This window comes from Thunnus maccoyii, chromosome 9 (genome assembly GCF_910596095.1).
Source record: "Thunnus maccoyii chromosome 9, fThuMac1.1, whole genome shotgun sequence".
Taxonomy (NCBI): Eukaryota; Metazoa; Chordata; class Actinopteri; order Scombriformes; family Scombridae; genus Thunnus; species Thunnus maccoyii.
In genome coordinates, this window is record NC_056541.1 from 27,062,867 (window position 1) to 27,090,841 (window position 27,975).

The 27,975-nt window shown below is 58.6% G+C and overlaps 1 protein-coding gene across 1 annotated transcript; it reads right to left on the bottom strand.

Annotated features, from left to right (window-relative positions):
• Positions 1-1,550: 1,550 nt before the first annotated feature.
• Positions 1,551-21,894, bottom strand: LOC121903843 (chitinase-like protein PB1E7.04c; the record flags this gene model as incomplete). Its single annotated transcript, XM_042421236.1, has 10 exons — positions 21,451-21,894; positions 21,249-21,368; positions 12,569-13,324; positions 12,485-12,508; positions 10,520-11,107; positions 9,741-9,764; positions 7,593-7,895; positions 7,476-7,499; positions 7,033-7,434; positions 1,551-2,147 (listed from the first exon to the last, which is right to left on the bottom strand). Coding segments are annotated over exons 1-10 (3,282 nt in total), but the record flags the coding sequence as incomplete, so codon positions are not given.
• Between the last annotated feature and the right edge of the window lie 6,081 nt (positions 21,895-27,975).

The following is a 27,975-nucleotide window of genomic DNA, read 5'->3' on the forward strand; positions in this document are numbered from 1 at the left end:
AGGATGCTGCTGCATACTCGGGCGGCGACGCCACAGAAGAAGAGGATGCTGCTGCAGACTCGGGCGGCGACGCCACAAAAGAAGAGGATGCTGCTGCAGAGTCGGGCGGCGACGCCAAAGAAGAAGAGGATGCTGCTGCAGACTCGGGCGGCGACGCCACAGAAGAAGAGGATGCTGCTGCAGAGTCGGGCGGCGACGCCACAGAAGAAGAGGATGCTGCTGCAGAGTCGGGCGGCGACGCCAAAGAAGAAGAGGATGCTGCTGCAGACTCGGGCGGCGCCGCCACAGAAGAAGAGGATGCTGCTGCAGACTCGGGCGGCGACGCCACAGAAGAAGAGGATGCTGCTGCACAGAAGAAGACGATGCTGCTGCACACTCGGGCGGCGACGCCACAGAAGAAGAGGATGCTGCTGAAGACTCGGGCGGCGACGCCACAGAAGAAGAGGATGCTGCTGCAGACTCGGGCGGCGACGCCACAGAAGAAGAGGATGCTGCTCGGGCGGCGACGCCACAGAAGAAGAGGATGCTGCTGCAGACTCGGGCGGCGACGCCACAGAAGAAGAGGATGCTGCTGCAGACTCGGGCGGCGACGCCACAGAAGAAGAAGAGGATGCTGCTGCAGACTCGGGCGGCGACGCCACAGAAGAAGAGGATGCTGCTGCAGAGTCGGGCGGCGACGCCACAGAAGAAGAGGATGCTACTGCAGACTCGGGCGGCGCCGCCACAGAAGAAGACGATGCTGCTGCACACTCGGGCGGCGACGCCACAGAAGAAGAGGATGCTGCTGCAGACACGGGCGGCGACGCCACAGAAGAAGAGGATGCTGCTGCAGACGCCACAGGGGACTCGGGCGGCGACGCCACAGGGGATGCTGCAGACTCGGGCGGCGACGCCACAGAAGAAGAGGATGCTGCTGCAGACTCGGGCGGCGACGCCACAGGGGATGCTTCAGACTCGGGCGGCGACGCCACAGAAGAAGAGGATGCTGCTGCACAGAAGAAGAGGATGCTCCTGCACAGAAGAAGAGGATGCTGCTGCAGACTCGGGTGGCGACGTCACAGAAGAAGAGGATGCTGCTGCATACTCGGGCGGCGACGCCACAGGGGATGCTGCAGACTCGGGCGACGACGCCACAGAAGAAGAGGATGCTGCTGCAGACTCGGGCGGCGACGCCACAGAAGAAGAGGATGCTGCTGCAGACTCGGGCGGCGTAGGGGATGCTGCAGACTCGGGCGGCGACGCCACAGAAGAAGAGGATGCTGCTGCAGACTCGGGCGGCGACGCCACAGGGGATGCTGCAGACTCGGGCGGCGACGCCACAGAAGAAGAGGATGCTGCTGCAGACTCGGGCGGCGACGCCACAGAAGAAGAGGATGCTGCTGCAGACTCGGGCGGCGACGCCACAGAAGAAGAGGATGCTGCTGCCGACTCGGGCGGCGACACCACAGAAGAAGAGGATGCTGCTGCACAGAAGAAGAGGATGCTGCTGCAGACTCGGGCGGCGACACCACAGGGGATGCTGCAGACTCGGGCGGCGACGCCACAGAAGAAGAGGATGCTGCTGCACACTCGGGCGGCGACGCCACAGAAGAAGAGGATGCTGCTGCAGAGTCGGGCGGCGACGCCAAAGAAGAAGAGGATGCTGCTGCAGACTCGGGCGGCGACGCCACAGAAGAAGAGGATGCTGCTGCAGACTCGGGCGGCGACGCCACAGAAGAAGAGGATGCTGCTGCAGACTCGGGCGGCGACGCCACAGAAGAAGAGGATGCTGCTGCAGACTCGGGCGGCGACGCCACAGAAGAAGAGGATGCTGCTGCAGACTCGGGCGGCGACGCCACAGGGGATGCTGCAGACTCGGGCGGCGACGCCACAGAAGAAGAGGATGCTGCTGCAGACTCGGGCGGCGACGCCACAGAAGAAGAGGATGCTGCTGCAGACTCGGGCGGCGACGCCACAGAAGAAGAGGATGCTGCTGCAGACTCGGGCGGCGACGCCACAGAAGAAGAGGATGCTGCTGCAGACTCGGGCGGCGACGCCACAGAAGAAGAGGATGCTGCTGCAGAGTCGGGCGGCGACGCCACAGAAGAAGAGGATGCTGCTGCAGAGTCGGGCGGCGACGCCAAAGAAGAAGAGGATGCTGCTGCAGACTCGGGCGGTGACGCCACAGAAGAAGAGGATGCTGCTGCAGAGTCGGGCGGCGACGCCACAGAAGAAGAGGATGCTGCTGCAGACTCGGGCGGCGACGCCACAGAAGAAGAGGATGCTGCTGCAGACTCGGGGGGCGACGCCACAGAAGAAGAGGATGCTGCTGCACAGAAGAAGAGGATGCTGCTGCAGACTCGGGTGGCGACGCCACAGGGGATGCTGCAGACTCAGGCGGCGACGCCACAGAAGAAGAGGATGCTGCTGCAGACTCGGGCAGCGACGCCACAGAAGAAGAGGATGCTGCTGCAGACTCGGGCGGCGTAGGGGATGATGCAGACTCGGGCGGCGACGCCACAGAAGAAGAGGATGCTGCTGAAGACTCGGGTGGCGATGCCACAGAAGAAGAGGATGCTGCTGCAGACTCGGGTGGCGACGCCACAGAAGAAGAGGATGCTGCTGCAGACTCGGGCGGCGACGCCACAGAAGAAGAGGATGCTGCTGCAGACTCGGGCGGCGACGCCACAGAAGAAGAGGATGCTGCTGCAGACTCGGGCGGCGACGCCACAGAAGAAGAGGATGCTGCTGCAGACTCGGGCGGCGACGCCACAGAAGAAGAGGATGCTGCTGCACCGAAGAAGAGGATGCTGCTGCACAGAAAAAGAGGATGCTGCTGCAGACTCGGGCGGCGACGCCACAGAAGAAGAGGATGCTGCCGCAGACTCGGGCGGCGACGCCACAGAAGAAGAGGATGCTGCTGCAGAGTCGGGCGGCGACGCCACAGAAGAAGAGGATGCTGCTGCAGACTCGGGCGGCGCCGCCACAGAAGAAGACGATGCTGCTGCACACTCGGGCGGCGACGCCACAGAAGAAGAGGATGCTGCTGCAGACACGGGCGGCGACGCCACAGAAGAAGAGGATGCTGCTGCAGACGCCACAGGGGATGCTGCAGACTCGGGCGGCGACGCCACAGAAGAAGAGGATGCTGCTGCAGACTCGGGCGGCGACGCCACAGGGGATGCTTCAGACTCGGGCGGCGACGCCACAGAAGAAGAGGATGCTGCTGCACAGAAGAAGAGGATGCTGCTGCACAGAAGAAGAGGATGCTGCTGCAGACTCGGGTGGCGACGTCACAGAAGAAGAGGATGCTGCTACAGACTCGGGCGGCGATGCCACAGAAGAAGAGGATGCTGCTGCACAGAAGAAGAGGATGCTGCTGCACAGAAGAAGAGGATGCTGCTGCACAGAAGAAGAGGATGCTGCTGCAGACTCGGGTGGCGACGTCACAGAAGAAGAGGATGCTGCTGCATACTCGGGCGGCGACGCCACAGGGGATGCTGCAGACTCGGGCGACGACGCCACAGAAGAAGAGGATGCTGCTGCAGACTCGGGCGGCGACGCCACAGAAGAAGAGGATGCTGCTGCAGACTCGGGCGGCGTAGGGGATGCTGCAGACTCGGGCGGCGACGCCACAGAAGAAGAGGATGCTGCTGCAGACTCGGGCGGCGACGCCACAGGGGATGCTGCAGACTCGGGCGGCGACGCCACAGAAGAAGAGGATGCTGCTGCAGACTCGGGCGGCGACGCCACAGAAGAAGAGGATGCTGCTGCAGACTCGGGCGGCGACGCCACAGAAGAAGAGGATGCTGCTGCCGACTCGGGCGGCGACGCCACAGAAGAAGAGGATGCTGCTGCACAGAAGAAGAGGATGCTGCTGCAGACTCGGGCGGCGACACCACAGGGGATGCTGCAGACTCGGGCGGCGACGCCACAGAAGAAGAGGATGCTGCTGCACACTCGGGCGGCGACGCCACAGAAGAAGAGGATGCTGCTGCAGAGTCGGGCGGCGACGCCAAAGAAGAAGAGGATGCTGCTGTAGACTCGGGCGGCGACGCCACAGAAGAAGAGGATGCTGCTGCAGACTCGGGCGGCGACGCCACAGAAGAAGAGGATGCTGCTGCAGACTCGGGCGGCGACGCCACAGAAGAAGAGGATGCTGCTGCAGACTCGGGCGGCGACGCCACAGAAGAAGAGGATGCTGCTGCAGACTCGGGCGGCGACGCCACAGGGGATGCTGCAGACTCGGGCGGCGACGCCACAGAAGAAGAGGATGCTGCTGCAGACTCGGGCGGCGACGCCACAGAAGAAGAGGATGCTGCTGCAGACTCGGGCGGCGACGCCACAGAAGAAGAGGATGCTGCTGCAGACTCGGGCGGCGACGCCACAGAAGAAGAGGATGCTGCTGCACAGAAGAAGAGGATGCTGCTGCAGAGTCGGGCGGCGACGCCACAGAAGAAGAGGATGCTGCTGCAGAGTCGGGCGGCGACGCCACAGAAGAAGAGGATGCTGCTGCAGACTCGGGCGGCGACGCCACAGAAGAAGAGGATGCTGCTGCAGACTCGGGCGGCGACGCCACAGAAGAAGAGGATGCTGCTGCAGACTCGGGCGGCGACGCCACAGAAGAAGAGGATGCTGCTGCACCGAAGAAGAGGATGCTGCTGCACAGAAAAAGAGGATGCTGCTGCAGACTCGGGCGGCGACGCCACAGAAGAAGAGGATGCTGCTGCAGACTCGGGCGGCGACGCCACAGAAGAAGAGGATGCTGCTGCAGAGTCGGGCGGCGCCGCCACAGAAGAAGACGATGCTGCTGCACACTCGGGCGGCGACGCCACAGAAGAAGAGGATGCTGCTGCAGACACGGGCGGCGACGCCACAGAAGAAGAGGATGCTGCTGCAGACGCCACAGGGGACTCGGGCGGCGACGCCACAGGGGATGCTGCAGACTCGGGCGGCGACGCCACAGAAGAAGAGGATGCTGCTGCAGACTCGGGCGGCGACGCCACAGGGGATGCTTCAGACTCGGGCGGCGACGCCACAGAAGAAGAGGATGCTGCTGCACAGAAGAAGAGGATGCTGCTGCACAGAAGAAGAGGATGCTGCTGCAGACTCGGGTGGCGACGTCACAGAAGAAGAGGATGCTGCTACAGACTCGGGCGGCGATGCCACAGAAGAAGAGGATGCTGCTGCACAGAAGAAGAGGATGCTGCTGCACAGAAGAAGAGGATGCTGCTGCAGACTCGGGTGGCGACGTCACAGAAGAAGAGGATGCTGCTGCATACTCGGGCGGCGACGCCACAGGAGATGCTGCAGACTCGGGCGACGACGCCACAGAAGAAGAGGATGCTGCTGCAGACTCGGGCGGCGACGCCACAGAAGAAGAGGATGCTGCTGCAGACTCGGGCGGCGTAGGGGATGCTGCAGACTCGGGCGGCGACGCCACAGAAGAAGAGGATGCTGCTGCAGACTCGGGCGGCGACGCCACAGGGGATGCTGCAGACTCGGGCGGCGACGCCACAGAAGAAGAGGATGCTGCTGCAGACTCGGGCGGTGACGCCACAGAAGAAGAGGATGCTGCTGCAGACTCGGGCGGCGACGCCACAGAAGAAGAGGATGCTGCTGCCGACTCGGGCGGCGACACCACAGAAGAAGAGGATGCTGCTGCACAGAAGAAGAGGATGCTGCTGCAGACTCGGGCGGCGACACCACAGGGGATGCTGCAGACTCGGGCGGCGACGCCACAGAAGAAGAGGATGCTGCTGCACACTCGGGCGGCGACGCCACAGAAGAAGAGGATGCTGCTGCAGAGTCGGGCGGCGACGCCAAAGAAGAAGAGGATGCTGCTGCAGACTCGGGCGGCGACGCCACAGAAGAAGAGGATGCTGCTGCAGACTCGGGCGGCGACGCCACAGAAGAAGAGGATGCTGCTGCAGACTCGGGCGGCGACGCCACAGAAGAAGAGGATGCTGCTGCAGACTCGGGCGGCGACGCCACAGAAGAAGAGGATGCTGCTGCAGACTCGGGCGGCGACGCCACAGGGGATGCTGCAGACTCGGGCGGCGACGCCACAGAAGAAGAGGATGCTGCTGCAGACTCGGGCGGCGACGCCACAGAAGAAGAGGATGCTGCTGCAGACTCGGGCGGCGACGCCACAGAAGAAGAGGATGCTGCTGCACAGAAGAAGAGGATGCTGCTGCACAGAAGAAGAGGATGCTGCTGCAGACTCGGGTGGCGACGTCACAGAAGAAGAGGATGCTGCTGCATACTCGGGCGGCGACGCCACAGGAGATGCTGCAGACTCGGGCGACGACGCCACAGAAGAAGAGGATGCTGCTGCAGACTCGGGCGGCGACGCCACAGAAGAAGAGGATGCTGCTGCAGACTCGGGCGGCGTAGGGGATGCTGCAGACTCGGGCGGCGACGCCACAGAAGAAGAGGATGCTGCTGCAGACTCGGGCGGCGACGCCACAGGGGATGCTGCAGACTCGGGCGGCGACGCCACAGAAGAAGAGGATGCTGCTGCAGACTCGGGCGGCGACGCCACAGAAGAAGAGGATGCTGCTGCAGACTCGGGCGGCGACGCCACAGAAGAAGAGGATGCTGCTGCCGACTCGGGCGGCGACACCACAAAATAAGAGGATGCTGCTGCACAGAAGAAGAGGATGCTGCTGCAGACTCGGGCGGCGACACCACAGGGGATGCTGCAGACTCGGGCGGCGACGCCACAGAAGAAGAGGATGCTGCTGCACACTCGTGCGGCGACGCCACAGAAGAAGAGGATGCTGCTGCAGAGTCGGGCGGCGACGCCAAAGAAGAAGAGGATGCTGCTGCAGACTCGGGCGGCGACGCCACAGAAGAAGAGGATGCTGCTGCAGACTCGGGCGGCGACGCCACAGAAGAAGAGGATGCTGCTGCAGACTCGGGCGGCGACGCCACAGAAGAAGAGGATGCTGCTGCAGACTCGGGCGGCGACGCCACAGAAGAAGAGGATGCTGCTGCAGACTCGGGCGGCGACGCCACAGGGGATGCTGCAGACTCGGGCGGCGACGCCACAGAAGAAGAGGATGCTGCTGCAGACTCGGGCGGCGACGCCACAGAAGAAGAGGATGCTGCTGCAGACTCGGGCGGCGACGCCACAGAAGAAGAGGATGCTGCTGCAGACTCGGGCGGCGACGCCACAGAAGAAGAGGATGCTGCTGCAGACTCGGGCGGCGACGCCACAGAAGAAGAGGATGCTGCTGCAGAGTCGGGCGGCGACGCCACAGAAGAAGAGGATGCTGCTGCAGAGTCGGGCGGCGACGCCAAAGAAGAAGAGGATGCTGCTGCAGACTCGGGCGGCGACGCCACAGAAGAAGAGGATGCTGCTGCAGAGTCGGGCGGCGACGCCAAAGAAGAAGAGGATGCTGCTGCAGACTCGGGCGGCGACGCCACAGAAGAAGAGGATGCTGCTGCAGACTCGGGGGGCGACGCCACAGAAGAAGAGAATACTGCTGCACAGAAGAAGAGGATGCTGCTGAAGACTCGGGTGGCGACGCCACAGGGGATGCTGCAGACTCAGGCGGCGACGCCACAGAAGAAGAGGATGCTGCTGCAGACTCGGGCAGCGACGCCACAGAAGAAGAGGATGCTGCTGCAGACTCGGGCGGCGTAGGGGATGATGCAGACTCGGGCGGCGACGCCACAGAAGAAGAGGATGCTGCTGAAGACTCGGGTGGCGATGCCACAGAAGAAGAGGATGCTGCTGCAGACTCGGGTGGCGACGCCACAGAAGAAGAGGATGCTGCTGCAGACTCGGGCGGCGACGCCACAGAAGAAGAGGATGCTGCTGCAGACTCGGGCGGCGACGCCACAGAAGAAGAGGATGCTGCTGCAGACTCGGGCGGCGACGCCACAGAAGAAGAGGATGCTGCTGCAGACTCGGGCGGCGACACCACAGAAGAAGAGGATGCTGCTGCACCGAAGAAGAGGATGCTGCTGCACAGAAAAAGAGGATGCTGCTGCAGACTCGGGCGGCGACGCCACAGAAGAAGAGGATGCTGCTGCAGACTCGGGCGGCGACGCCACAGAAGAAGAGGATGCTGCTGCAGAGTCGGGCGGCGACGCCACAGAAGAAGAGGATGCTGCTGCAGACTCGGGCGGCGCCGCCACAGAAGAAGACGATGCTGCTGCAGACACGGGCGGCGACGCCACAGAAGAAGAGGATGCTGCTGCAGACACGGGCGGCGACGCCACAGAAGAAGAGGATGCTGCTGCAGACGCCACAGGGGACTCGGGCGGCGACGCCACAGGGGATGCTGCAGACTCGGGCGGCGACGCCACAGAAGAAGAGGATGCTGCTGCAGACTCGGGCGGCGACGCCACAGGGGATGCTTCAGACTCGGGCGGCGACGCCACAGAAGAAGAGGATGCTGCTGCACAGAAGAAGAGGATGCTGCTGCACAGAAGAAGAGGATGCTGCTGCAGACTCGGGTGGCGACGTCACAGAAGAAGAGGATGCTGCTACAGACTCGGGCGGCGATGCCACAGAAGAAGAGGATGCTGCTGCACAGAAGAAGAGGATGCTGCTGCAGACTCGGGCGGCGACGCCACAGAAGAAGAGGATGCTGCTGCAGAGTCGGGCGGCGACGCCAAAGAAGAAGAGGATGCTGCTGCAGACTCGGGCGGCGACGCCACAGAAGAAGAGGATGCTGCTGCAGACTCGGGCGGCGACGCCACAGAAGAAGAGGATGCTGCTGCACAGAAGAAGAGGATGCTGCTGCAGACTCGGGTGGCGACGCCACAGGGGATGCTGCAGACTCAGGCGGCGACGCCACAGAAGAAGAGGATGCTGCTGCAGACTCGGGCAGCGACGCCACAGAAGAAGAGGATGCTGCTGCAGACTCGGGCGGCGTAGGGGATGATGCAGACTCGGGCGGCGACGCCACAGAAGAAGAGGATGCTGCTGAAGACTCGGGTGGCGACGCCACAGAAGAAGAGGATGCTGCTGCAGACTCGGGTGGCGACGCCACAGAAGAAGAGGATGCTGCTGCAGACTCGGGCGGCGACGCCACAGAAGAAGAGGATGCTGCTGCAGACTCGGGCGGCGACGCCACAGGGGATGCTGCAGACTCGGGCGGCGACGCCACAGAAGAAGAGGATGCTGCTGCACCGAAGAAGAGGATGCTGCTGCACAGAAGAAGAGGATGCTGCTGCAGACTCGGGCGGCGACGCCACAGAAGAAGAGGATGCTGCTGCAGACTCGGGTGGCGACGCCACAGAAGAAGAGGATGCTGCTGCAGAGTCGGGCGGCGACGCCACAGAAGAAGAGGATGCTGCTGCAGACTCGGGCGGCGCCGCCACAGAAGAAGACGATGCTGCTGCACACTCGGGCGGCGACGCCACAGAAGAAGAGGATGCTGCTGCAGACACGGGCGGCGACGCCACAGAAGAAGAGGATGCTGCTGCAGACGCCACAGGGGACTCGGGCGGCGACGCCACAGGGGATGCTGCAGACTCGGGCGGCGACGCCACAGAAGAAGAGGATGCTGCTGCAGACTCGGGCGGCGACGCCACAGGGGATGCTTCAGACTCGGGCGGCGACGCCACAGAAGAAGAGGATGCTGCTGCACAGAAGAAGAGGATGCTGCTGCACAGAAGAAGAGGATGCTGCTGCAGACTCGGGTGGCGACGTCACAGAAGAAGAGGATGCTGCTACAGACTCGGGCGGCGATGCCACAGAAGAAGAGGATGCTGCTGCACAGAAGAAGAGGATGCTGCTGCACAGAAGAAGAGTATGCTGCTGCAGACTCGGGTGGCGACGTCACAGAAGAAGAGGATGCTGCTGCATACTCGGGCGGCGACGCCACAGGGGATGCTGCAGACTCGGGCGACGACGCCACAGAAGAAGAGGATGCTGCTGCAGACTCGGGCGGCGACGCCACAGAAGAAGAGGATGCTGCTGCAGACTCGGGCGGCGTAGGGGATGCTGCAGACTCGGGCGGCGACGCCACAGAAGAAGAGGATGCTGCTGCAGACTCGGGCGGCGACGCCACAGGGGATGCTGCAGACTCGGGCGGCGACGCCACAGAAGAAGAGGATGCTGCTGCAGACTCGGGCGGCGACGCCACAGAAGAAGAGGATGCTGCTGCAGACTCGGGCGGCGACGCCACAGAAGAAGAGGATGCTGCTGCCGACTCGGGCGGCGACGCCACAGAAGAAGAGGATGCTGCTGCACAGAAGAAGAAGATGCTGCTGCAGACTCGGGCGGCGACACCACAGGGGATGCTGCAGACTCGGGCGGCGACGCCACAGAAGAAGAGGATGCTGCTGCACACTCGGGCGGCGACGCCACAGAAGAAGAGGATGCTGCTGCAGACTCGGGCGGCGACGCCACAGAAGAAGAGGATGCTGCTGCAGACTCGGGCGGCGACGCCACAGAAGAAGAGGATGCTGCTGCAGACTCGGGCGGCGACGCCACAGAAGAAGAGGATGCTGCTGCAGACTCGGGCGGCGACGCCACAGAAGAAGAGGATGCTGCTGCAGACTCGGGCGGCGACGCCACAGAAGAAGAGGATGCTGCTGCAGACTCGGGCGGCGACGCCACAGAAGAAGAGGATGCTGCTGCAGACTCGGGCGGCGACGCCACAGAAGAAGAGGATGCTGCTGCAGACTCGGGCGGCGACGCCACAGAAGAAGAGGATGCTGCTGCAGACTCGGGCGGCGACGCCACAGAAGAAGAGGATGCTGCTGCAGAGTCGGGCGGCGACGCCACAGAAGAAGAGGATGCTGCTGCAGACTCGGGCAGCGACGCCACAGAAGAAGAGGATGCTGCTGCAGACTCGGGCGGCGTAGGGGATGATGCAGACTCGGGCGGCGACGCCACAGAAGAAGAGGATGCTGCTGAAGACTCGGGTGGCGATGCCACAGAAGAAGAGGATGCTGCTGCAGACTCGGGTGGCGACGCCACAGAAGAAGAGGATGCTGCTGCAGACTCGGGCGGCGACGCCACAGAAGAAGAGGATGCTGCTGCAGACTCGGGCGGCGACGCCACAGGGGATGCTACAGACTCGGACGGCGACGCCACAGAAGAAGAGGATGCTGCTGCAGACTCGGGCGGCGACGCCACAGAAGAAGAGGATGCTGCTGCAGACTCGGGCGGCGACGCCACAGAAGAAGAGGATGCTGCTGCAGAGTCGGGCGGCGACGCCACAGAAGAAGAGGATGCTGCTGCAGACTCGGGCGGCGACGCCACAGGGGATGCTTCAGACTCGGGCGGCGACGTCACAGAAGAGGATGCTGCTGCAGACTCGGGCGGCGACGCCAAAGAAGAAGAGGATGCTGCTGCAGACTCGGGCGGCGACGCCACAGAAGAAGACGATGCTGCTGCACAGAAGAAGAGGATGCTGCTGCAGACTCGGGCACAGAAGAAGAGGATGCTGCTGCACAGAAGAAGAGGATGCTGCTGCACAGAAGAAGAGGATGCTGCTGCACAGAAGAAGAGGATGCTGCTGCACAGAAGAAGAGGATGCTGCTGCAGACTCGGGCGGCGACGCCACAGGGGATGCTTCAGACTCGGGCGGCGACGCCAAAGAAGAAGAGGATGCTGCTGCAGACTCAGGCGGCGACGCCACAGGGGATGCTGCAGACTCGGGCGGCGACGCCACGGAAGAAGAGGATGCTGCTGCAGACTCGGGCGGCGACACCACAGAAGAAGAGGATGCTGCTTCAGACTCGGGCGGCGTAGGGGATGCTGCAGACTCGGGCGGCAACGCCACAGAAGAAGAGGATGCTGCTGCAGACTCGGGCGGCGACGCCACAGACGAAGAGGATGCTGCTGCAGACTCGGGCGGCGACGCCACAGAAGAAGAGGATGCTGCTGCAGACTCGGGCGGCGACGCCACAGGGGATGCTGCAGACTCGGGCGGCGACGCCACAGAAGAAGAGGATGCTGCTGCAGACTCGGGCGGCGACGCCACAGAAGAAGAGGATGCTGCTGCAGACTCGGGCGGCGACGTCACAGAAGAAGAGGATGCTGCTGCAGACTCGGGCGGCGACGCCACAGGGGATGCTGCAGACTCGGGCGGCGACGCCACAGAAGAAGACGATGCTGCTGCAGACTCGGGCGGCGACGCCACAGAAGAAGAGGATGCTGCTGCAGACTCGGGCGGCGACGCCACAGAAGAAGAGGATGCTGCTGCAGACTCGGGCGGCGACGCCACAGGGGATGCTGCAGACTCGGGCGGCGACGCCACAGAAGAAGAGGATGCTGCTGCAGACTCGGGCGGCGACGCCACAGAAGAAGAGGATGCTGCTGCAGACTCGGGCGGCGACGCCACAGAAGAAGAGGATGCTGCTGCCGACTCGGGCGGCGACGCCACAGAAGAAGAGGATGCTGCTGCACAGAAGAAGAAGATGCTGCTGCAGACTCGGGCGGCGACGCCACAGAAGAAGAGGATGCTGCTGCACACTCGGGCGGCGACGCCACAGAAGAAGAGGATGCTGCTGCACACTCGGGCGGCGACGCCACAGAAGAAGAGGATGCTGCTGCAGACTCGGGCGGCGACGCCACAGAAGAAGAGGATGCTGCTGCAGACTCGGGCGGCGACGCCACAGAAGAAGAGGATGCTGCTGCAGACTCGGGCGGCGACGCCACAGAAGAAGAGGATGCTGCTGCAGACTCGGGCGGCGACGCCACAGAAGAAGAGGATGCTGCTGCAGACTCGGGCGGCGACGCCACAGAAGAAGAGGATGCTGCTGCAGACTCGGGCGGCGACGCCACAGAAGAAGAGGATGCTGCTGCAGAGTCGGGCGGCGACGCCACAGAAGAAGAGGATGCTGCTGCAGAGTCGGGCGGCGACGCCACAGAAGAAGAGGATGCTGCTGCAGACTCAGGCGGCGACGCCACAGAAGAAGAGGATGCTGCTGCAGACTCGGGCAGCGACGCCACAGAAGAAGAGGATGCTGCTGCAGACTCGGGCGGCGTAGGGGATGATGCAGACTCGGGCGGCGACGCCACAGAAGAAGAGGATGCTGCTGAAGACTCGGGTGGCGATGCCACAGAAGAAGAGGATGCTGCTGCAGACTCGGGTGGCGACGCCACAGAAGAAGAGGATGCTGCTGCAGACTCGGGCGGCGACGCCACAGAAGAAGAGGATGCTGCTGCAGACTCGGGCGGCGACGCCACAGGGGATGCTACAGACTCGGACGGCGACGCCACAGAAGAAGAGGATGCTGCTGCAGACTCGGGCGGCGACGCCACAGAAGAAGAGGATGCTGCTGCAGACTCGGGCGGCGACGCCACAGAAGAAGAGGATGCTGCTGCAGAGTCGGGCGGCGACGCCACAGAAGAAGAGGATGCTGCTGCAGACTCGGGCGGCGACGCCACAGGGGATGCTTCAGACTCGGGCGGCGACGTCACAGAAGAGGATGCTGCTGCAGACTCGGGCGGCGACGCCAAAGAAGAAGAGGATGCTGCTGCAGACTCGGGCGGCGACGCCACAGAAGAAGACGATGCTGCTGCACAGAAGAAGAGGATGCTGCTGCAGACTCGGGCACAGAAGAAGAGGATGCTGCTGCACAGAAGAAGAGGATGCTGCTGCACAGAAGAAGAGGATGCTGCTGCACAGAAGAAGAGGATGCTGCTGCACAGAAGAAGAGGATGCTGCTGCAGACTCGGGCGGCGACGCCACAGGGGATGCTTCAGACTCGGGCGGCGACGCCAAAGAAGAAGAGGATGCTGCTGCAGACTCAGGCGGCGACGCCACAGGGGATGCTGCAGACTCGGGCGGCGACGCCACGGAAGAAGAGGATGCTGCTGCAGACTCGGGCGGCGACACCACAGAAGAAGAGGATGCTGCTTCAGACTCGGGCGGCGTAGGGGATGCTGCAGACTCGGGCGGCAACGCCACAGAAGAAGAGGATGCTGCTGCAGACTCGGGCGGCGACGCCACAGACGAAGAGGATGCTGCTGCAGACTCGGGCGGCGACGCCACAGAAGAAGAGGATGCTGCTGCAGACTCGGGCGGCGACGCCACAGGGGATGCTGCAGACTCGGGCGGCGACGCCACAGAAGAAGAGGATGCTGCTGCAGACTCGGGCGGCGACGCCACAGAAGAAGAGGATGCTGCTGCAGACTCGGGCGGCGACGTCACAGAAGAAGAGGATGCTGCTGCAGACTCGGGCGGCGACGCCACAGGGGATGCTGCAGACTCGGGCGGCGACGCCACAGAAGAAGACGATGCTGCTGCAGACTCGGGCGGCGACGCCACAGAAGAAGAGGATGCTGCTGCACAGAAGAAGAGGATGCTGCTGCAGACTCGGGTGGCGACGCCACAGGGGATGCTGCAGACTCAGGCGGCGACGCCACAGAAGAAGAGGATGCTGCTGCAGACTCGGGCAGCGACGCCACAGAAGAAGAGGATGCTGCTGCAGACTCGGGCGGCGTAGGGGATGATGCAGACTCGGGCGGCGACGCCACAGAAGAAGAGGATGCTGCTGAAGACTCGGGTGGCGATGCCACAGAAGAAGAGGATGCTGCTGCAGACTCGGGCGGCGACGCCACAGAAGAAGAGGATGCTGCTGCAGACTCGGGCGGCGACGCCACAGAAGAAGAGGATGCTGCTGCAGACTCGGGCGGCGACGCCACAGGGGATGCTGCAGACTCGGGCGGCGACGCCACAGAAGAAGAGGATGCTGCTGCAGACTCGGGCGGCGACGCCACAGAAGAAGAGGATGCTGCTGCAGACTCGGGCGGCGACGCCACAGAAGAAGAGGATGCTGCTGCAGAGTCGGGCGGCGACGCCACAGAAGAAGAGGATGCTGCTGCAGACTCGGGCGGCGACGCCACAGGGGATGCTTCAGACTCGGGCGGCGACGTCACAGAAGAGGATGCTGCTGCAGACTCGGGCGGCGACGCCAAAGAAGAAGAGGATGCTGCTGCAGACTCGGGCGGCGACGCCACAGAAGAAGAGGATGCTGCTGCAGACTCGGGCGGCGACGTCACAGAAGAAGAGGATGCTGCTGCACAGAAGAAGAGGATGCTGCTGCAGACTCGGGCGGCGACGCCACAGAAGAAGAGGATGCTGCTGCAGACTCGGGCGGCGACGCCACAGAAGAAGAGGATGCTGCTGCAGACTCGGGCGGCGACGCCACAGGGGATGCTTCAGACTCGGGCGGCGACGTCACAGAAGAGGATGCTGCTGCAGACTCGGGCGGCGACGCCAAAGAAGAAGAGGATGCTGCTGCAGACTCGGGCGGCGACGCCACAGAAGAAGAGGATGCTGCTGCACAGAAGAAGAGGATGCTGCTGCAGACTCGGGCGGCGACGCCACAGAAGAAGAGGATGCTGCTGCAGACTCGGGCGGCGACGCCACAGAAGAAGAGGATGCTGCTGCAGACTCGGGCAGCGTAGGGGATGCTGCAGACTCGGGCGGCGACGCCACAGAAGAAGAGGATGCTGCTGCAGAGTCGGGCGGCGACGCCACAGAAGAAGAGGATGCTGCTGCACAGAAGAAGAGGATGCTGCTGCACAGAAGAAGAGGATGCTGCTGCAGACTCGGGCGGCGACGCCACAGAAGAAGAGGATGCTGCTGCAGACTCGGGCGGCGACGCCACAGAAGAAGAGGATGCTGCTGCACAGAAGAAGAGCATGCTGCTGCAGACTCGGGCGGCGACGCCACAGAAGAAGAGGATGCTGCTGCAGACTCGGGTGGCGACGTCACAGAAGAAGAGGATGCTGCTGCAGACTCGGGCGGCGACGCCACAAGGGATGCTGCAGACTCGGGCGGCGACGCCACAGAAGAAGAGGATGCTGCTGCAGACTCGGGCGGCGACGCCACAGGGGATGCTGCTGCAGACTCGGGCGGCGACGCCACAGAAGAAGAGGATGCTGCTGCACAGAAGAAGAGGATGCTGCTGCAGACTCGGGCGGCGACGCCACAGAAGAAGGGGATGCTGCTGCAGACTCGGGCGGCGACGCCACAGGGGATGCTTCAGACTCGGGCGGCGACGTCACAGAAGAGGATGCTGCTGCAGACTCGGGCGGCGACACCACAGAGGATGCTGCTGCAGACTCGGGCGGCGACGCCACAGAAGAAGAGGATGCTGCTGCAGACTCGGGCGGCGACGCCACAGAAGAAGAGGATGCTGCTGCAGACTCGGGCGGCGACGCCACAGAAGAAGAGGATGCTGCTGCAGACTCGGGCGGCGACGCCACAGAAGAAGAGGATGCTGCTGCAGACTCGGGCGGCGACGCCACAGAAGAAGAGGATGCTGCTGCAGACTCGGGCGGCGACGCCACAGAAGAAGAGGATGCTGCTGCAGACTCGGGCGGCGACGCCACAGAAGAAGAGGATGCTGCTGCAGACTCGGGCGGCGACGCCAAAGAAGAAGAGGATGCTGCTGCAGACTCGGGCGGCGACGCCACAGAAGAAGAGGATGCTGCTGCAGACTCGGGCGGCGACGCCACAGAAGAAGAGGATGCTGCTGCAGACTCGGGCGGCGACGCCACAGGGGATGCTGCTGCAGACTCGGGCGGCGACGCCACAGAAGAAGAGGATGCTGCTGCACAGAAGAAGAGGATGCTGCTGCAAACTCGGGCGGCGACGCCACAGAAGAAGAGGATGCTGCTGCAGACTCGGGCGGCGACGCCACAGAAGAAGAGGATGCTGCTGCAGACTCGGGCGGCGACGCCACAGGGGATGCTGCAGACTCGGGCGACGACGCCACAGGGGATGCTGCAGACTCGGGCGACGACACCACAGAAGAAGAGGATGCTGCAGCAGACTCGGGCGGCGACGCCACAGAAGAAGAGGATGCTGCAGCAGACTCGGGCGGCGACGCCACAGAAGAAGAGGATGCTGCAGCAGACTCGGGCGGCGACGCCACAGAAGAAGAGATGCTGCAGCAGACTCGGGCGGCGACGCCACAGAAGAAGAGGATGCTGCTGCAGACTCGGGCGGCGACGCCACAGAAGAAGAGGATGCTGCTGCAGACTCGGGCAGCGACGCCACAGAAGAAGAGGATGCTGCTGCAGACTCGGGCAGCGACGCCACAGGGGATGCTGCTGCAGAAGAGGATGCTGCTGCAGACTCGGGCGGCGACGCCACAGAACAAGAGGATGCTGCTGCAGACTCGGGCGGCGACACCACAGAAGAGGATGCTGCTGCAGACTCGGGCGGCGACGCCACAGAAGAGGATGCTGCTGCAGACTCGGGCGGCGACGCCACAGAAGAAGAGGATGCTGCTGCACAGAAGAAGAGGATGCTGCTGCAGACTCGGGCGGCGACGCCACAGAAGAAGAGGATGCTGCTGCAGACTCGGGCGGCGACGCCACAGGGGATGCTTCAGACTCGGGCGGGCGACGTCACAGAAGAGGATGCTGCTGCAGACTCGGGCGGCGACGCCACAGAAGAAGAGGATGCTGCTGCAGACTCGGGCGGCGACGCCACAGAAGAAGAGGATGCTGCTGCAGACTCGGGCGGCGACGCCACAGAAGAAGAGGATGCTGCTGCAGACTCGGGCGGCGACGCCACAGAAGAAGAGGATGCTGCTGCAGACTCGGGCGGCGACGCCACAGAAGAAGAGGATGCTGCTGCAGACTCGGGCGGCGACGCCACAGAAGAAGAGGATGCTGCTGCAGAGTCGGGCGGCGACGCCAAAGAAGAAGAGGATGCTGCTGCAGACTCGGGCGGCGACACCACAGGGGATGCTGCAGACTCGGGCGGCGACGCCACAGAAGAAGAGGATGCTGCTGCACAGAAGAAGAGGATGCTGCTGAAGACTCGGGCGGCGACGCCACAGAAGAAGAGGATGCTGCTGCAGACTCGGGCGGCGACGCCACAGAAGAAGAGGATGCTGCTGCAGACTCGGGCGGCGACGCCACAGGGGATGCTGCAGACTCAGGCGGCGACGCCACAGAAGAAGAGGATGCTGCTGCAGACTCGGGCGGCGACGCCAAAGAAGAAGAGGATGCTGCTGCAGACTCGGGCGGCGACGCCAAAGAAGAAGAGGATGCTGCTGCACAGAAGAGGATGCTGCTGCAGACTCGGGCGGCGACGCCACAGAAGAAGAGGATGCTGCTGCACAGAAGAGGATGCTGCTGCAGACTCGGGCGGCGACGCCACAGAAGAAGAGGATGCTGCTGCAGACTCGGGCGGCGACGCCACAGGGGATGCTTCAGACTCGGGCGGCGACGTCACAGAAGAGGATGCTGCTGCAGACTCGGGCGGCGACGCCAAAGAAGAAGAGGATGCTGCTGCAGACTCGGGCGGCGACGCCACAGAAGAAGAGGATGCTGCTGCACAGAAGAAGAGGATGCTGCTGCAGACTCGGGCGGCGACGCCACAGAAGAAGAGGATGCTGCTGCAGACTCGGGCGGCGTAGGGGATGCTGCAGACTCGGGCGGCGACGCCACAGAAGAAGAGGATGCTGCTGCAGAGTCGGGCGGCGACGCCACAGAAGAAGAGGATGCTGCTGCACAGAAGAAGAGGATGCTGCTGCACAGAAGAAGAGGATGCTGCTGCACAGAAGAAGAGGATGCTGCTGCAGACTCGGGCGGCGACGCCACATAAGAAGAGCATGCTGCTGCAGACTCGGGCGGCGACGCCACAGAAGAAGAGGATGCTGCTGCAGACTCGGGTGGCGACGTCACAGAAGAAGAGGATGCTGCTGCAGACTCGGGCGGCGACGCCACAGGGGATGCTGCTGCAGACTCGGGCGGCGACGCCACAGAAGAAGAGGATGCTGCTGCACAGAAGAAGAGGATGCTGCTGCAGACTCGGGCGGCGACGCCACAGAAGAAGAGGATGCTGCTGCAGACTCGGGCGGCGACGCCACAGGGGATGCTTCAGACTCGGGCGGCGACGCCACAGAAGAAGAGGATGCTGCTGCAGACTCGGGCGGCGACGCCACAGAAGAAGAGGATGCTGCTGCAGACTCGGGCGGCGACGCCACAGAAGAAGAGGATGCTGCTGCAGACTCGGGCGGCGACGCCACAGAAGAAGAGGATGCTGCTGCAGACTCGGGCGGCGACGCCACAGAAGAAGAGGATGCTGCTGCAGACTCGGGCGGCGACGCCACAGAAGAAGAGGATGCTGCTGCACACTCGGGCGGCGACGCCACAGAAGAAGAGGATGCTGCTGCAGACTCGGGCGGCGACGCCACAGAAGAAGAGGATGCTGCTGCAGACTCGGGCGGCGACGCCACAGAAGAAGAGGATGCTGCTGCAGACTCGGGCGGCGAAGCCACAGAAGAAGAGGATGCTGCTGCAGACTCGGGCGGCGACGCCAAAGAAGAAGAGGATGCTGCTGCAGACTCGGGCGGCGACGCCACAGAAGAAGAGGATGCTGCTGCAGACTCGGGCGGCGACGCCACAGAAGAAGAGGATGCTGCTGCAGACTCGGGCGGCGACGCCACAGAAGAAGAGGATGCTGCTGCAGACTCGGGCGGCGACGCCACAGGGGATGCTGCAGACTCGGGCGACGACGCCACAGGGGATGCTGCAGACTCGGGCGACGACACCACAGAAGAAGAGGATGCTGCAGCAGACTCGGGCGGCGACGCCACAGAAGAAGAGGATGCTGCAGCAGACTCGGGCGGCGACGCCACAGAAGAAGAGGATGCTGCAGCAGACTCGGGCGGCGACGCCACAGAAGAAGAGGATGCTGCTGCAGACTCGGGCGGCGACGCCACAGAAGAAGAGGATGCTGCTGCAGACTCGGGCGGCGACGCCACAGGGGATGGTGCTGCAGAAGAGGATGCTGCTGCAGACTCGGGCGGCGACGCCACAGAAGAAGAGGATGCTGCTGCAGACTCGGGCAGCGACGCCACAGAAGAAGAGGATGCTGCTGCAGACTCGGGCAGCGACGCCACAGGGGATGCTGCTGCAGAAGAGGATGCTGCTGCAGACTCGGGCGGCGACGCCACAGAACAAGAGGATGCTGCTGCAGACTCGGGCGGCGACGCCACAGAACAAGAGGATGCTGCTGCAGACTCGGGCGGCGACGCCACAGAACAAGAGGATGCTGCTGCAGACTCGGGCGGCGACGCCACAGAAGAAGAGGATGCTGCTGCAGACTCGGGCGGCGACGCCACAGAAGAAGAGGATGCTGCTGCAGACTCGGGCGGCGACGCCACAGAAGAAGAGGATGCTGCTGCAGACTCGGGCGGCGACGCCACAGGGGATGCTTCAGACTCGGGCGGCGACGTCACAGAAGAAGAGGATGCTGCTGCACACTCGGGCGGCGACGCCACAGGGGATGCTGCAGACTCGGGCGGCGACGCCACAGAAGAAGAGGATGCTGCTGCACAGAAGAAGAGGATGCTGCTGCACAGAAGAAGAGGATGCTGCTGAAGACTCGGGCGGCGACGCCACAGAAGAAGAGGATGCTGCTGCACAGAAGAAGAGGATGCTGCTGCAGACTCGGGCGGCGACGCCACAGAAGAAGAGGATGCTGCTGCAGACTCGGGCGGCGACGCCACAGGGGATGCTGCAGACTCGGGCGGCGACGCCACAGAAGAAGAGGATGCTGCTGCACAGAAGAAGAGGATGCTGCTGCAGACTCGGGTGGCGACGCCACAGAAGAAGAGGATGCTGCTGCAGACTCGGGCGGCGACGCCACAGAAGAAGAGGATGCTGCTGCAGACTCGGGCGGCGACGCCACAGAAGAAGAGGATGCTGCTGCCGACTCGGGCGGCGACGCCACAGAAGAAGAGGATGCTGCTGCAGACTCGGGCGGCGACGCCACAGAAGAAGAGGATGCTGCTGCAGACTCGGGCGGCGACGCCACAGAAGAAGAGGATGCTGCTGCAGACTCGGGCGGCGACGCCACAGGAGAAGAGGATGCTGCTGCAGACTCGGGCGGCGACGCCACAGGAGAAGAGGATGCTGCTGCAGACTCGGGCGGCGACGCCACAGGAGAAGAGGATGCTGCTGCAGACTCGGGCGGCGACGCCACAGGAGAAGAGGATGCTGCTGCAGACTCGGGCGGCGACGCCACAGGAGAAGAGGATGCTGCTGCAGACTCGGGCGGCGACGCCACAGGAGAAGAGGATGCTGCTGCAGAGTCGGGCGGCGACGCCACAAAAGAAGAGGATGCTGCTGCAGACTCGGGCGGCGACGCCACAGAAGAAGAGGATGCTGCTGCAGAATTGGGCGGCGACGCCACAGAAGAAGAGGATGCTGCTGCAGACTCGGGTGGCGACGCCACAGAAGAAGAGGGTGCTGCTGCAGACTCGGGTGGCGACGCCAAAGAAGAAGAGGATGCTGCTGCAGACTCGGGCGGCGACGCCACAGGGGATGCTGCAGACTCGGGCGGAGACGCAACAGGGGATGCTGCAGACTCTGGAACGTGGGGCTGGCGCAGCTCCGGAACAAGGGATAGCTGCGCTGGCCCAGCAGGGACGGAGGGTTGCTGCACGCCAGCAGGGACGGAGGGTTACTGCACGCCAGCAGGGACGGAGGGTTACTGCACGCCAGCAGGGACGGAGGGTTACTGCACGCCAGCAGTGACGGAGAGTTGCTGCACGCCAGCAGGGACGCTGGGGAGCAGAGACTCTGGGGCGCGGAGACTCTGAGGCGCTGGAGAGGACAGGCCAGGTGGCAAGGTGACCCAAGGAACGGTGTGGTCGTCTGCGTTGACGACCGGACCTCTGGTTGGCGCTCCGAGGGCCTCCCAGAGCCAACCGGGTGCCCAGGTAGGGGTTTTGGGTTGGTGCTGGCTCAGGAGTGGCAGGCTGCTGGCTAGCTGGCTCCTTGCTAGCAGTCTTAGATGCCTGATAATAAAAGTACTTCAGCAAAGTCATCTGAGCTGGAATGTCCGGAGTGGAAGCCGAATGGCAGTGCTGGTGGTTGGCAAGCTTGGAGGCCCGTCTGGCTGATCGAGGTCCCCCCAGTGCCAGACGGGTTCCTTGAAAACAGTTTGTCTCTGCTGGGTCCATTACTGGTTGGATCGTTCTGTCAGGCTCGGGGAAGCAGGAGTGGACCCAAACGCAGAGGCCGGAATGCAGATATGATGAAAAACTCTTTTAATTGTGGATGGTCACGGACAGGTAAACAGGGCTGAACAGAACTAGCAGAAGGAACAACACAAAACGATCCAACAAAGACTGAACAGAAAACCCGAACTTAAAGAAACTGAACTAACAAGGAGATGAGGTGCAGGTGGGGAGATGGGTGGAGAACTTGAGAGGGGAATGAACATACAGGGAGCTGATTGGCTGAGGACACACAGGGAGCGGGGCAGGGCTGACGAGGCTAACACAGGGCAGGTGTGGGGAAGACAGCAGGGCAGGGCTAACGAGTCCAAATGCAGGGCAGGTGTGGAGGAGCACATGAACACACAAGGGAAACAGAAAAAAAACCCAGGAAACAAACTCAATGCCATCTATACTAACCCATCCAAAACCAAGCACAAACACAAACCCAAGCACACAACCCAACAAACTAATGATTCAATCCTCTAAAACCCACCACCCAAATCATACAAGAAAACCCTATGAACTGAGGGACTAAACAGACGTGCAAAACCAGGAGACCCCACAGAACACAACATAAGACCAAAAAAACAGCCAAAGTCCAGGCAAGATGTGACATTAAAGGGTAGAGAGGAAAGAAGATGAAGCTTGGATGGGAGAGGGAGGAAGATTTAAGTAAAAAAAAAAAAGTTGACAGGAGAAAGAGAGATGAGAGGAAGGGTGGAAATGAAGGAGAATTAGAGACAGAAAGGAGGGATGGTTAAAGGAAGATAGAAATGCTCTTATCCATGAATGATAGTAAGGTTAGAGAGTGACAAGAAAAAACAATGGATGGATAGCAGAAGAAGGAAGATGAAAGAAAGAAAAAACAAGTGAAGAAGGATGGGAGAGAACCCTACTTCCCATCCATGAAAGATAGAAAGGATGGAGAGAAGTTGAAAGAAACAAAAGTTGGATAGGAGAGAGAAAAACTAAGTTTAAAGATACAACAGTGGAGGATGATAGAACAAACAGAGGGATTAAGGAAAGAAAGGATAGAGGGGAAGATGGAGGAGCCGGATAGGTAGAGGGTGGAATGGTATAGGAAACAAGATTAAAGATAAGAAGCATGGAGATGTAAAGGATAGAAAATAAAAGAAAGGGTGAAGAGAAAAAGGAAGGAATGTGGAGGATGAAAGGAGTATGAAAGGGAAAGTAAGAAGAATGAAGGACAGGAAGAAAGGAGATGTTAAGGGTGGAGGATGAAGGAGAGAAAGATGGAAAGGCTTGAGAATCTAAGAATAAGAGATGAAGGATAGAAAAAGCGGAGGAAAATGAAGGAAGATGAAGAGAAAGGGTGGATGGTTCAAGAATCAAGAAAAAGAATAGTGTAAAGGTAGGAGATGAAGGACAGGAGGAATGGAAAACGAAGAATGAGTTGAAGGAGATGGAGGGTGGAGAGGTGAAAGAGAAAACATGAATGAGAGGAAGAGTAGATGAATTAAGGAGCGAGATGGAGAGAGTGAATGAGTAAAGAAATGAGAGAAAGGCCAGAGAGATACAGGAAGAACGATGAAGGATAGGAGGGTTGAGGGGAGAAGAAGGAAGATGAAAGACAGGAACATAAAGAATGAATTAAAGAGATGATGTTGAGAAATAGAGAAGAGAATATGAAGAAGGACAGGGGGAAATGTAAAGGATAGAAGATGACAGAAGAGAGGTGGATGAGAGAGGGAGGAAGATGTAGGAGAGGAAAAGTTGAGACAGGGAGATGAAGAAATGAAGGAAAAAAGTACAGGAAGGTGGAGATGTATATAATGATAAAAGAAGGGTGGATGGTTAAATGAAAGAAGATTATAAAAAATCCCTTCCATCCATGAAGAACTGAAAGGATGAGAGAAAATTAAGGAAAATTAAAGATACAAACAGTAGAAGATAGAATATGAAGGAAAGGAAAAATAGATGGGTGAAACAGGGGGATTAAGGAGAGAAAGAATAGAGAGGAAAATGAAGGAGCAGGATAGGTAGAGGGTGGAATGGTATAGGAAATAAGATATAAGATAGGAAGGATGGAGATGTAAAGGATAGAAAATAAAAGAAATGCTGAAGAGGAAAAAGGAAAGAATGTGGAGGATGGAAGGTGGAGACGTGAAAGAAAACATGAAAGAGAGGAAGAGTAGATGAGATGGAGAGAGTGACTGAATAAAGAAATGAGAGAAAAGGATGATGTCTAAAGGAAAAGTAGAAGAGTGAGAAAGATGCAGGAGACGAACAGTTGAGGGGAGTGAGAGGGAGAAGGAAGTGAAGGGTGGAGAGGTAAAGGAAAGGGAGGAATATTACAGATACAGTTGAAAGAAGGTAAAGGAGAGAAAGGATGAAGAGGAATAAGAGAAGAGGAAGGAGCTGGATGATAGAAGGTAGAGTGATATAGGAAACAAGATTGAAGTTAGGAAGTGTAGAGATGTAAAAGAGGAAAAAGGATAGAAAGGGTAGAGAGATAAATGAAGGAAAATGGAAAGACACAGGAGAGGTTGGGTGGAAGAAAGGAAGATGAAGGAGTAGGATAGGTAAGAGAAAAGAGTGAAAGGTTGAAGAGGAAAAGGAAACAATGTGGAGGATGAAAGGAGTATGAAAGGGAAAATAAGAAGAATGAAGGACAGGAAGAGAGGAGATGTTAAGGGTGGAGGATGAAGGAGAGAAAGATGGAAAGGCTTGAGAATCTAAGGATAAGAGATGAAGGATACAAAGAAATGAGAGAAAGGCCGGAGAGATACAGGAAGAATGATGAAGGAGAGGAAGAGTTGAGGGGAGAAGGAGGAAGATGAAAGACAGGAACATAAAGAATGAATTATAGAAATGGTGTGTTTGAGAAATAGAGAAAGGAATATGAAGGAGGAGAAGGAATAAGAGGACAAGGGGAAATGTAAAGGATAGAAGATGATGGAGAAGAGAGGTGGATGGGAGAGGGAGGAAGAAGGAAGAGAGAAAAAGTTGATGAGAGACAGGGAGATGAAGAAATGAAGGGAAAAAGTACAGGAAGGTGGAGATGTAAATAATGATAAAAAAAAAAGGAAGGGTGGATGGTTAAATTAAAGAAGATTATAAAAAATCCCTTCCATTCATGAAGAATTGAAAGGATGAAGAGGTAAAGGAAAAAAAGATGTAAGGAAAGGAAGGAAAATGGACAGGAAGGATAGTAGAGAAAGGAAGAGAAAAATAGAAAGGGTGAAGAGGTAAAAGAAAAGGGAAGGAAAAGAAAGGAGAGGATGGGTGGATGGATAGCAGAAGAAGGAAGAAGAAAGGAAAATCAAGTGAAGAAGGACAGGAGAGAGCCCTACCTCCCATCCATGAAGGATAGAAAAGTCAATTATAGTGGAGGAGGAAGAGCAAAGGTCATTAGGTAAAGGAAGCAAGGTGGAAGAAAAGGAAAGAAAGTGATGGTGAGAGGGTGGATGGTAGAAGTAGGAAGGTGAAGGATAGAAATTTTGGAGATGTGAAGGGAGGAAGATGGAAGATGAAGGATGACTAAGAAGGATGCAATACAAAGGAAAAAGGAAGGAAAGGGAAGGTGGAGAGGCAAAGGAAGGAGAGGAGAGACAGTAAGATCAAAAGGATGAGAGAGGAAGAACAAATGAGGAAGATGGACAGAAAACAAAGTAGAGGGAGGGTGGGTAGGAGAGGAAGGGTAAATAACAAAAGATAAAGCAGGTGGAGCAGTAAAGGACAAAGATGAGGGATAGACAGGTGGAGAGGTAGAGGAAGGAAGTTGGAAAGAGCATTTAAGGGAAAGAAAGAAAAGGTCAGGAAGAGTGGAGGTGTAAAGGAGAGAGGGTGAAGGAGAGAAAGGGTGGACTGGAGATGAAGATGAATGATGAAAGATGGAAAGGTTTGAGAAGGAAAGGATAGGAGATGAAGGAAAGAAACATGAAGGAGGATGAAGAAAAGGAAGGGTGGATGTTAAAGAAAGTAGATCAAGAAACAGAATAGTATAAAGGTAAAGACAGGGGATGGATAGGCGGGTAAAACAAGAAAGATGAAGGAGAGGAGGAATGTAGAATAAAAGGATAGGAGTTGGAGATGGAGGGTGGAGAGGTGAAAGAAAACATGAAAGCGAGGAAGAATAGACAAGTTAGGGAGTGAAATGTTGATAAAGAGAGTGAGTGAGTAAAGAAAAGAGAGAAAAGGATGATGGCTAAAGGAAGAGAGGAAGAGTGAGAAAGATGCAGGAGAGGAACAGTTGAGGGGAGTGAGAGTGAGAAGGAAGTGAAGGGTGGAGAGGTAAAGGAAAGGGAGGAAAATTACAGATACAGTTGAAAGAAGGTAAAGGAGAGAAAGGATGGAGAGGAAGAAAAGATGAAGGAGCTGGATGATAGAAGGTAGAGTGATATAGGAAACAAGATTAAAGTTAGGAAGTGTAGAGATGTAAAAGAGGAAAAAGGATAGAAAGGGTAGAGAGATAAATGAAGGAAAATGGAAAGACACAGGAGAGGTTGGGTGGAAGAAAGGAAGATGAAGGAGTAGGATAGGTAAGAGAAAAGAGTGAAAGGTTGAAGAGGAAAAGGAAACAATGTGGAGGATGGAAGGAGTATGAAAGCGAAAATAAGAATGAAAGACAGGAAGAGTGGAGATGTTAAGAGACAGGTTGGAAGAAGGAGAAAGACAAAAGATTAAAGAGGAAGAGTAGATCAGTTAGGGAGCAACAAAGTTTAATGAATGAAAGATGGAAAGTGACTGGGAACAGAAACAAGAGGAAAGGTAGATGTGAAAGACTGAGAAAGATGCAGGTGAGGAAAAGTAAAGAAAGGAGTACAGGAAAGGTGAAGAGGGAAAAGAACAAAGTTGAAAAAGAAAAGGTGGATTGAGAGAGAAAGATAAAGGAGTGGAAGAGTGGAATTTTAAAGAAAATAAGATAAAGATGGGAGAGGGTCCTACATCTCCATGATAGAAATGAAGGGTATGAAGGAAAATGAAGGAAGATGAAAGAGACAAAAGTTGGATGGAGGAAGATGTAGGAGAGGAACAGTTGAGGGGAGAGAGAGAAGGAAGGGAAAGGTGGAGACATAAAGGAAAAAGGAGGAAAATTACAGAAATGGCTGAAAGTAGGTAAAGGAGAGAAAGGATGGAGAGGAAGAAAAGAGGAAGTAGCTGGATGATAGAAGGTGGAGTGGTATAGGAAACAAGATTAAAGTTAGGAAGTGTGGAGATGTAAAAGAGGAAAAAGGATAGAAAGTGTGGAGAGGTAAATGTAGGATTGAAGGAGGAAGATGAAAGGAACATGGAAGAGGAAAACAAACATGAAGGAGAGAAAAAGTGGAGGGGAGATGGAGGGATGATGGATGGATGGGAGAGGAAGGAAGAAGAAGGAGAAGAACATGAAGGATTTAATGGATAGAGAGGAAAGAAGAAAGATGAAGCTTGGATGGGAGGAAGAGGAAGATTTAGGAAAGAAAAAGTTGACAGGAGAAAGAGATGAGAGGAAGGGTGGAAAGGAAATAAGGAGAATTGGGGACAGAAAGGAGGGATGGTTAAAGGAAGATAGAAATTGCTCTTATCCATGAATGATAGAAAAGTTAGAGAGAGAAAAGAAAAAACAATGGATGTATAGCAGAGGAAGGAAGAAGAAAGAAAGGAAAATCAAGTGAAGAAGGATGGGAGAGAACCCTACTTCACATCCATGAAGGATAGAAAGGCTGAGAGAAAAACTAAGGAAGTTTAAAGATACAAACAGAGGGATTAAGGAGAGAAAGAATAGAGAGGAAGATGAAGGAGCAGGATAGGTAGAGGGTGGAATGCTATAGGAAACAAGAATAAGGATAGGAAGCATGGAGATGTAAAGGATAGAAAATAAAAGAAAGGGTGAAGAGGAAAAGCAAGGAATGTGGAGGATGAAAGGAGTATGAAAGGGAAAGTAAGAAGAAGGAGGAGTTGAAAGATGGAAAGGGTTGAAAATCGAAGAATGAGAGATGAAGGATAGAAAAAGTGGAGGAAAATGAAGGAAGATGAAGAGAAAGGGTGGATGGTTAAAAGAATCAAGAAAAAGAATAGTGTAAAGGTAGGAGATGAAGG